General features: G+C 45.7%; 1 protein-coding gene across 2 annotated transcripts; it reads right to left on the bottom strand.

Moving 5' to 3' along the window:
- Positions 1-218: 218 nt before the first annotated feature.
- On the bottom strand, positions 219-5,056 carry LOC121395545. 2 transcript variants are annotated; one of them, XM_041569265.1, is made up of 2 exons: positions 4,543-5,056; positions 219-2,171 (listed from the first exon to the last, which is right to left on the bottom strand). In XM_041569265.1, the coding sequence occupies exons 1-2, from the start codon at positions 5,017-5,019 to the stop codon at positions 2,154-2,156; spliced, it is 495 nt and encodes a 164-aa protein (XP_041425199.1). In that variant the 5' UTR covers positions 5,020-5,056; the 3' UTR covers positions 219-2,153. The 2 variants fall into 2 exon arrangements, with proteins under 2 accessions (XP_041425199.1, XP_041425198.1); XM_041569264.1 differs by having other exon boundaries at positions 219-1,217; positions 4,543-5,055.
- Positions 5,057-10,507: the final 5,451 nt, after the last annotated feature.

Raw genomic sequence — 10,507 nt, 5'->3', positions numbered from 1 at the left:
CCTGATGTAAAGGGATAAAGTTACAAAAGGCAGCAGATGTTCACAACAGAAAATCTTGGTTTGGCTTTCAGGCACTTTTGTATGTATTGGAATGTTTGTGGGTGGATCTCACATTTAGCATGATTTTTAAAATGTATTAGGCTAAGGATCCCCCTACCCCCTTCCGTTGTGCTTACCACCAACCTGAATAAAAACCTGAATAACGACACGGAGACTTCTTAAGGTGGCAAAATCTGTGGAGGTCACGTATTTTATTAACAAAGTTATATATATATGTGCCAAGGACTAGGTACACCCTGACCACCAGCTGCGGCTCCTATAATCGCCAAGAACGTGGGCCTGGTGCCCACACCGTACCAAACAGTTATTTTAGAGAGCAGGGATCATGGGGCAGAGCGCCCGCTGTTGACCAACCAGTAGCCCATCCCCCTGCTCCCTATCATGTGCAATAATGGCGCTAACCCAGCCTCTCGCATGACACAGACAAGACCGTGCAGTCAAAGTCTGCTCCACACTCGCGACTTTCCGAGGGTAGGCCTGCACTTCACTGAAAAAACCATCCATCTTCCTGGAGCCGCACTGATGCCACCCAATGGAAAAGAAGGGAAGGGTGCCACCTATCCTTTTCCATGGCCCACCTAGACCTCCTGCGACCTCCACCATTCTTCTATATAATTCCTGAAGTTTGCCCAGAACAAATCCAAACCTTCCTCTGTCAAATGTACTTTATCCTTTCTAAAAAGCTGTGTTTGTCGGTACCTTATATTGTCATGTCTAATTACCCCGTTACCTGAGGAACACATGATCTTGTGCATGGCCCGGTTTACTTTTTTTCCTGGCTCTTTCAATGCCCTGGGGGGGAACTGCTCCTCGCCATTCTCCTCTCTGTATGATGTCTGACCAAGCCACTCCCCCTATCTTGTTGCTGGACATTAAATCCTCCAAGTCCTTTCTCATGCTTTCTATCAACGCTGGGGTTTTGATTGACGTAACGTCATTTCCCCCAGCATGTACTATCACCAGGTTTATGAACTTGAACTTCTGTATTGAACTATACAACCGGCCTCTCATTTGTTCCCACTTCATGCCTCTCCACCCCTGCCATGTAATCTTCATGTGTTCCTCCGGTAACCCCAACTGCTTGCCTGCTGCATGCTGTCTTGCCCAAAAAATAAAGGAGTGGCCTATGATCAAAATGTTGCAGGTAGCTTTTCCCCCTGCAGCAACAAACCAAAGAAAAAAGGGGGGGGGGGTAGGTTAAAAATTGTAGGATTACTACTGTGTTACATTTATGGGGCGTATGTATTTTTTGTATGCTTTTGATTTCCACCTCCCAATCCCTTTTATCCTATCCTCTGTTTCTCCCCTCATTGCTGCTTCTGTTGCTGCCCCTATCCTGAATGAATGTGATCCAAATTTTTTAGGATCCCATCCGTTCGCAATGACTGCCTTTTTGAGCACTTGCCTAAATTGAAATGCTGACATGGGGGATAAGTCCCTGTGAATTAACAAAAGGTGCCCCCCTGCTGGGCGCATCCCTATGTAATCCTGCAAGGCCTTGACCGGGCATGTTATTCTCTAAGTTTTTTCTATACTGAACCATCTGCCCTTACCCAACTGATCTGTTTTTGATCTACTGATGTAAACTAACAACTTCCTGTCCTGTAATAAAACCTGGCTATACATTAAACCTTTATCTGTTACCTTCTTGGATGGGGGGACCAATTCACTTATCCTAAATGCTCCTCCGAAAGCCAGAGCGAAGGCTGCTCTAAACAAAATACATTCAAATTGGTCTGAACACACCTCCTCAAGAGAGTTCAGAATCATTTTTAGTCTGCATTCAATTATGGGTTCTCGCTTATCGACCCTGGGGCCTTCAACTCTTGCCCATCCCTTCATTATTTTCCTAACTAATGGATCATGTGTGATATCTGCTCTACCCTTTACTATGGAAAAATGAGAAATTGCGGCTAATGCGTTGCTGGCTCCTGCTCTTGACTTTCCTTCTCTGTACAGGACCATTAAAAATGACACCAAATCCTTAGTGCCTTGATTGCTCTTACCGCTTCTGCAGAATATCTGCCATCTCTTCCAGGCCCTTTTGTAGCTGGAAAGAGTCTTTTCGGATACTGCCCTTTCACACAATTCTTCTAAGAGGGGGTCACGAGCTGCCATAAATTTTTAGGGCATGCGTAAGCTGATTTTTCCGCATATGGAGCGCACTTAAAGAAAATATCCCACTTTTCTCTAGACAAGGCATCTGCTATAGTGTTTTCTACCCCTGGTACATGTTGGGCTCTGAACGATATATTAAACCTCATACAAATCAGAACCAGATGTCTTAGTAGTCCAATTACTGGGGTTGAGTCTGATGACAGGTTATTCACTGCGTGGACCACTCCCATGTTATCAGAAAAGAACTTAATTGCCCTATCCTTCAAATCTTCTGCCCAAAGCTCCAATGCTACCAAGATTGGGAATAACTCCAACAATGTCAAATTCTTTGTCAGACCTTTGTCATGCCATGCTTGCGGCCACCTGGCCGCACACCATTTCCCTGCCAAGTAAGCTCCAAAGCCAACGCTTCCGGCTGCATCTGTGAAAAAGCTCTACCTCTTGATTAATTTGTGTTTCTGCTAACCATAACCTGACACCATTGAATTTAGATAAGAAACAGTTCCATATTTTCAAATCTGCTTTCATTTCCTTTGTGACCCTTATTTTATGAAATGGTTTATTAACCCCTGATGTGGATTTTTCCAATCTCCTGTTAAAAATGCGACCCATTGGTATTATCCTGCATGTGAAATTCAATAGACCTAGGGCTTGTTGCATTTCCCTCAGTGATACTTTATTCGCTGCTTCCAATCTCCTAACTGCTTGCCTAGTTTTTACTACCTTTTCTTTTGGTAATCTACACATTTTGGCCCCTGTATCAATCTCAATACCCAAAAAGGTCAATTTTGTGGTTGGTTCTACTGTTTTGTCAACGGCCACTGGCACTCCTAATTCCTTCAACATATGCAGAAATATTGCTAATGTGTCCTGACAGATTGCAGAGTGTCTGGGGCCTATGATCAGGAAATCATCTAAATAGTGAGCTATAGCTTTGTTGTCTGATCTTTTATATAACTGCCAATGCAAATAGGTGCTGAAAGTCTCAAAAAATGAACAAGAGATTGCGCAGCCCATGGGTAGACATAGGTCGACATAAAATGCTCCCTGAAAATGACAACCTGTCAATCTAAAGCTTTCTGGATGTAAGGGTAACAACCTAAATGCAGATTCGATGTCTACCTTTGCCAACAATGCCCCTTTTCCTTGACTCCTAACTATTTCCAATGCTTCATCGAAAGACTGATATTGTACTTTACACTGTTCCTCGTCTAAATCATCATTCACCGATTCTCCATCTGGATATGAAAGGTGCTGTATCATTCTAAATTTTCCTGACTCCTTTTTTGGGACTATACCTAAAGGTGACACTACTAGCCCCTCAATAGGCAAGTCCTCAAATGGTCCTGCCATTCTCCCTGCTTTTATTTCTTTTTCAATTTTGTGCTTCAAAACTTCGGTATGTCGACTAGCTGATTTCAAATTTTTAAAAACTTTGCTGGGTGGGGGAGGGTGTAAAACTGGGATCCTAAAACCTTCCAAAAAACCTTTTGTTAAAAATTTTGCGGCTTCCTTGTCTGGGTAACTTGCCAACTCTTTACTTAGCCTGGCTGTCTGTATTGGCGTTTCCGCTCTTCTGGTAAGCTGTTCGAAAAGGCTGCCTGTTTATCTGACCTTCTTTCTTTTTATTACATTCAGATACCGCATGAGAAGATCCGCAAGCCAAACAAGAATGCTTAAACCTGCACGCATAGCCCCTAGTACACCTTTTCTCGTTGTACGCAAAACAGATGTTTCTGGGCTTAAAAGCATATGACCCTTTATTGCCATTGCCAGCTGAACCATTATCTTTTGAAACCAATCTCGTCCACAAATCTATATCCTTTTGTCCAAAAGACAAGACCTTGCTACTCAATATCTTCTTCCTAAAAGCCCTGTCGTAATCCGACCATGAAGAGCCTTTATAAAACAAATATGTATCGACTATTGTGTCTATGTACTTTATAATATTCAAACATTGTTCTGGTTTTTTCTCTAAGTATACGCTTGCAAAAACCAAGAATCCCTTCAACCAATCGAAAATTGTTTTTCCCTTTTTTCCTTTCTCTTCGGTTTTCACCCCGTCCTCCTTTGCCTGAACAGCTTCCCTAGTCAACTCATAGATATCCACAAATTTTCCAGCCTCAATATTTTTCCTAGTTTTCCTCGGCAAGTGATCTGCTGTTTCTGTCAACGCGCATGCGTAAGTATCTGCTGCTCCAACTAGCACCATTGATTGACTACTTTCTTTTGTTTTTCCTAAACCTTTTTCTTTCCCTTTTCCTCTAAAGAATTTTTTCATTAATGATAATATCTTTCCTCCCTCAGTCTCACTATCTGACCCCTCAAAATCAGATTCTGAATCAGAAGAAATATTCAACTCACCCATAGTAGTCTTCCGTGTAGGCACCTTGGTCCTGTCGCCGTTCTGTGAAGACTGCCCTTCTGTACTGGATGAAGCCCTCTCCCTTCCTTCCTGCCGTCTTGAAGGTCCTGCTTCCTCCTCTCCCTTCTGCTCTCTCTCCTTTCTCCATTGGATCCAACTCTCCTCCTCCTCTCGGTTTCTCCTTCCGGTGCGATGACGTCATCCGAGTCTCGCGATGCCTGCATCTTCATACCGCCGCCATCTTCTTCCGACCCGCTTCCTCCGAACTCTTCCTCCGGTCCGTGGCTGCTGGCGGCGTCGTCTCCAGTGATGGCCTCCATCATCCTGCGTCGCCTGTTGGAGCGTCCACCTAGAGGGGAGAAATTTACCTTCCTCTTCGCACCGGAACCGTGGACTTGGCCGACATCTTCTTCGTCACGGAACCTCTGAGGACGCAGCACCCTCCTTCTCGGCGCAGTGGATCTTCCTCTCTCCATTTTAAACGAAGCTGGCAGCGTACCGGTAAGTGTCCTCTCTGAAAGAAAAAACAGGTTATGTTTTACTGGCCTCCTGCTCCTCCTTAAAAGCCCCTTCCTGGTTTACCTGCCCCCTGGCTCCGCCCTTCAGCCCGCCCCCTTTTTTCCCGCCGAAAAGGGGGCCCTATTGTTGTAACTCCCTGTGAGAGAGAGTGGGGGCTGACAGCCGATACTCACAATACACATCTAGCGGGGGAGGGGGCCTAGCCTAAACTCATCTCGACCCTATGTGGGCCTCGTTCCTCCAAGGTTATATTTATTAGGGATGCACCGAATCCACTATGTTGGGATTCAACCGAGCCCTGTATCCTTCTCATGGACTGTTGCACCCCTGGTCTGCCTGTAAAAACAGCGCCCTGTGGCCTTCATGTACATACAGGGCTTATTTATTGTAAATTCCTATTGTTGCACATTCAGGGGATTTCAGGCAGTGGCGTAACTAGTTGTTACTGGGCCCCATAGCAAATTCAATTTAGGGCCCCAAAATATTTATAAATTGGCCTATTTTACCAAGATATATTAAAATTGCTAATTAATTAGGGTCTCACTGGGCCCCCTACACTCCTGGGCCCCCCTGCAACCGCAGGGTCTGCTTCCTCTATAGTTATGCCCTTGATTTCAGGGGTGCTTGAGAGTAATTGGATCTTATGCCATTTAAACCAGGAACAAACAGTGAAGTTGAGGAGGCCACTGACAGTAACCCATATAATAATTACTATTATATACATATGAGTGCAGAAGTGTAACTAGAGGGGGGCGGGCCCTGGCGCAGGACGTACACCCGGAACTTGCCGGGAATATGCGCCGTACATCGGCGCGCGGACTGCCGGGGGGGGGGGGCCTGGCTCCCCCGGTAGTTCCGCCACTGTATCAGTGACACGCAGCTAGGGTTGCAACCTTTTCTGGAAAAAAATACCGATCATCCTATATTTTTATGGTTTTTCCCTATTAATAACGTTGTCACCAGGCAGCATTTTTACCAGCCAGGCCAGTAAAATACTGGCCAGGTGGCAACCCTACATGTAGCCAATGGTGTGGCCTATAGTGACACTGCAGCTGAATGGTAACTGCACAGCAGCACTGCTCCATATTTCTGCTTCCCAACTACCAGATAATGTTGCTTAATACATTTCTTCCTCACACCGGCTCTTTCTTTATGTTTCAGGAACACCTGGATCAGATTGTGGCTGATTTCCAGCTGCCCGAATCTCCTGTAAGTGCCATTTTTAGTATTATTATTATTGACTTTGTGTCTTTATAAGAATAAGTAACAGTATTATTGACTGAATCTCTTCAAAACTCACCCACCTAAGTCCTATTTTCAGCAGCAACATATTTTGTATGCAAGGCCCCACATAGGAACCATAATGACATGGGTACAATGCAGTGCTTGTATAATGTTGAGTCTCTTCTCCCACAGCTCAGGGAAGAGATTGAAGTGGATAACTGTATGTGCCCCTGATGCTTTCTCCAATACAGAGTATAAATGCCTTATTAACTCTTTACTCCTATCCTTGTGTCTTCCCTGACAGACTGCAAGATCGATATCATAGGGCTTGGAAAGCAAACTCCTCGATAGAAGGAGAAGGTACTGGAAGAATCTGCTGTGTATGTATTTTACATTTTATTTTCTGTTCCAGTTTATGACACATAAGAATAATAGATCCAATATATAAGAAAAAATGGATGCAGCCAGTCAGAGCACTGAAATTTTCCAAAATGAAAGAGCAAGTAACCATAGAAATGAGCTTTCCTCCTGAACATTGTCAAGATGTAGGCACCAATGTTGAGCTCTTCATGATTTCAGTGTTCTTCTTGGACTTCAGGTGCCACCACAATCTCCCGGAATTCCTCAGCTGCAGCTTTGTAATGGAAACAGTGGTTTCTTCCCAAGATGGCGACGGCATCCAAGATGGCGACGGCGTCCAAGATGGCGACTCCCGGCCCCACCATGTGGATCCTGCTGGTCGCAGCTCTATGACGCCTGCGTCCTCCCGCTTGCCGATTGGTTGCCGGCGTCGGAATGGGCGCCGGCGTCAGAATGGGCGCCGGCGTCAGAGCGTCAGCGTCAGGACGCCAGTGTCAGCGTCATGACGCCATTGCGTCCAAACCTTGGCGCCAAACCTGGCCTATATAAAGCCCTCTAGACATTAAAGACATTGCCCAATTATAGGTTTATCTTCGTGAATTCCTGGTTGTGTTATTGTTGCCTGATAACCTGTGTACCTACCTTGCCTGTTATTCGGATTGACCCTTTGCTGCCTGGACTGAACCTTTGCCTGAACCACGACTACTCTCTTGCCTGATCCTTCTGTACTACGAACTCGGTGACTACCTGCCTCCTCCTTGGTCCGCACTCCTACTGAGCCCTCGGGCCCTTACATTATAATTGGGCCATGGACCCATCTGAGGAGGCCTCAGCTCAACCAGATTTCGGAAGAGCTTTTCGTGGGATTGCCTCACGCAGCGTCGGCTTCCTCCCGCCTGTTCCAGATTCGTCAGGGAACACGTTCGGTGCCTGAGTATGCTAATGAATTCGCACACTGGTTGCCGAGACCAACTGGAACAACGACAGTTATCATGCTGCCTTCTATAATGGGTTGTCCATGCGCCTCAAAGATGATTTGGTCTCACGAAAATTACCTACACGCTAGGAAGACCTGGTGGCCTTGGCAGTCAAGGTGGATACCCGTCAAAGGGAACACCAGGTTGTTAAAGAACGTGTGAGAAAGTTTCAACCTCCCCTGGCTCCTCGCTTCCAGAGACCGGTTCTTCCCAGTGCTGTTTCATCTTCTTCCTCGGCTCCGGTTCCTTCTCCCTCTATGATTGATGAGCCTATGCGGATTTGTCGGGCCCGTCTTTCCGAACAGGAAAAATTGCGGAGAAGGGCTGCTGGACTCTGCTTATATTGTGGGGGCAAATCCCACTTTGCCCATGAGTGTCCTGTGAAGTCGGGAAACGCCAATGCCTAGGTAAGTTTGGGGAAACTTACCTGGGCGGAATTGATCATCTTCCCCAATCCTCAGCTCATCGTTTTCTTCTTCCAGTACAGTTCCAGTTTGCTTCCAAGACCATTTCTACGCAAGCCTTCCTTGACTCCGGTGCTGCAGGAAACTTCTTGGACAAAGCCTTTGCAGAAAGTGATGCTATCCCTCTTCAAAGTCTGGCTGTACCACTCCGAGTCCTAGCCATTGATGACCGGCCCCTCTCTTCTGCCTTCATCTTCAAGTCTTCTCTGGAGTTATCTTTCAAAGTGGGCACCTTGCATACTGAGAGACTTTCGTTTTTGATTATTGATTGCCCATCGACTCCAGTAGTCCTAGGACTTCCTTGGTTACGTATCCATAATCCAGTCATTGACTGGTCTGCAACCCAAATCTCTCATTGGAGCTTCTTCTGCCAACGGAATTGCCTTCCGGCTCAGTCCCTTGTCAAGGTTTCTTCTGTTGTTCCAAATTCTGCTATTCCTTCTGCCTATCAAGATTTCGCTGATGTCTTCAACAAGAAGTCTGCTGAAACCCTACCCCCTCATCGCTCTTATGATTGCCCTATTGAGCTTCTTCCTGGTACTCTGCCTCCTTGTGGACGTACTTATCCGCTTTCACCATCTGAAACTGCAGTGATGAAAGAGTACATCCAGGAAAATCTCCAGAGAGGCTTCATTCGTCCGTCTTCTTCTCCTGCTGGGGCTGGGTTCTTCTTCGTCGAAAAGAAAGATGGCAGCTTACGTCCTTGCATTGATTATCGCGGATTGAATAAGATTACAGTAAAAAAACGCTACCCTCTACCCCTCATCTCCGAATTGTTTGATCAGCTCAAAGGTGCCAGCATTTTTACCAAACTAGATCTTCATGGGGCCTATAATCTCATCCGTATTAGAGAAGGAGATGAATGGAAAACAGCATTTAATACTCGGGATGGGCATTACGAGTATCTCGTGATGCCCTTTGGACTTTGTAACGCTCCTGCGGTTTTTCAAGAGCTAGTTAATGATGTCTTTCGGGACTTACTTGGCCTGAGTGTGGTCGTGTACTTGGACGACATTCTTATCTTTTCTTCAAATCTCACCGAACATCGGATCCAGGTGCGGGAAGTCCTATCTCGTCTGAGGAAAAATAATCTTTTTGCCAAGCTGGAAAAGTGCTCCTTCGAAGTCTCCTCTATTCCCTTTCTAGGGTATATTATCTCCCAGCAAGGCTTAAAGATGGATCCAGCTAAGGTTTCGGCGATCCAAGACTGGCCCCTCCCCACCAGCACTAAAGCTATTCAGAGGTTTATTGGTTTTGCCAATTACTACAGACAGTTCATCAAGGGTTTTTCGTCCAAGATTTCTCCTATCTTGTCCCTCATCCGGAAAGGTGGAAGGCCTCAATGTTGGTCTCCTCAAGCTTTAGAAGCTTTCAGGATCCTCAAAGATTCTTTTTCTTCAGCTCCAATTCTTCGACACCCTGATCCTCTTCTACCATTCTTCATTGAGGTGGATGCCTCTGATGTCGGGGCTGGAGCCGTATTATCCCAAAGATCTTCTAATGACGGGAAATTACATCCTTGTGCATTCTTTTCCAAAAAGTTTTCTTCTCCTGAGCAGAACTATGATGTGGGAAATCGTGAACTGTTGGCTGTTAAACTTGCGCTTGAAGAATGGAGACATCTATTGGAAGGTTCTTCTGTGCCTGTGTCAATCTTTACTGATCACAAAAACCTTGAATACATCCAGTCTCTTAAACGTCTCAATCCTAGGCAAGCAAGATGGGCACTCTTCTTCTCTAAATTCAACTTCATTATCACGTTTCGACCTGGCTCCAGAAACAAGAAAGCAGACGCTCTTTCTAGGAGCTTCATTCCCGAGGATACTAGTTCTGAAGACCCTGAACCCGTTGTACCTCCTGTCAAAATTATTGCTGCCTTATGTCCCACCATGGCCTCCCAGTTGTTATCCGCTCAGTCTTCTGCTCCTGCTGATACTCCTTTGGGGGTCGCATTTGTCCCTCCTGACCTTCGACACTCCATCCTTGCCCAGTCCCAAAATTCCAGGCCATCCTGGAATTAAGAAGACTACTGAACTTCTATCTCGTCTGGTGTGGTGGCCTTCTCTTCGGAAAGACGTCAAAGACTTTGTGTCTTCCTGTTCCATTTGTGCTGCTTCCAAGTCCGGGCACTCTCCTCTTAAGGGTTTGCTTCTACCTTTATCCATTCCCTCCCGTCCATGGACTCATTTGGCGATGGATTTCATTGTAGATTTACCTGTCTCTCTCGGTCATACTGTCATCTGGGTCGTGATTGATAGAGACAGCAAGATGGCTCATTTCATTCCTCTGTGCAAACTGCCTTCTGCTCAGGAACTTTTGAAGTTATTTATTCAACATATCTTTCGCCTCAATGGATTCCCGGCTGAAGTGGTGTCCGACAGAGGTTCTCAATTAGTTTCCAAATTTTGGAGATCCTTATG

This window comes from Xenopus laevis, chromosome 7L (genome assembly GCF_017654675.1).
Source record: "Xenopus laevis strain J_2021 chromosome 7L, Xenopus_laevis_v10.1, whole genome shotgun sequence".
Classification (NCBI taxonomy): Eukaryota; Metazoa; Chordata; class Amphibia; order Anura; family Pipidae; genus Xenopus; species Xenopus laevis.
The sequence above is the reverse complement of the archived record's forward strand: the minus strand, read 5'-3'. Positions and strand labels throughout refer to the sequence as shown.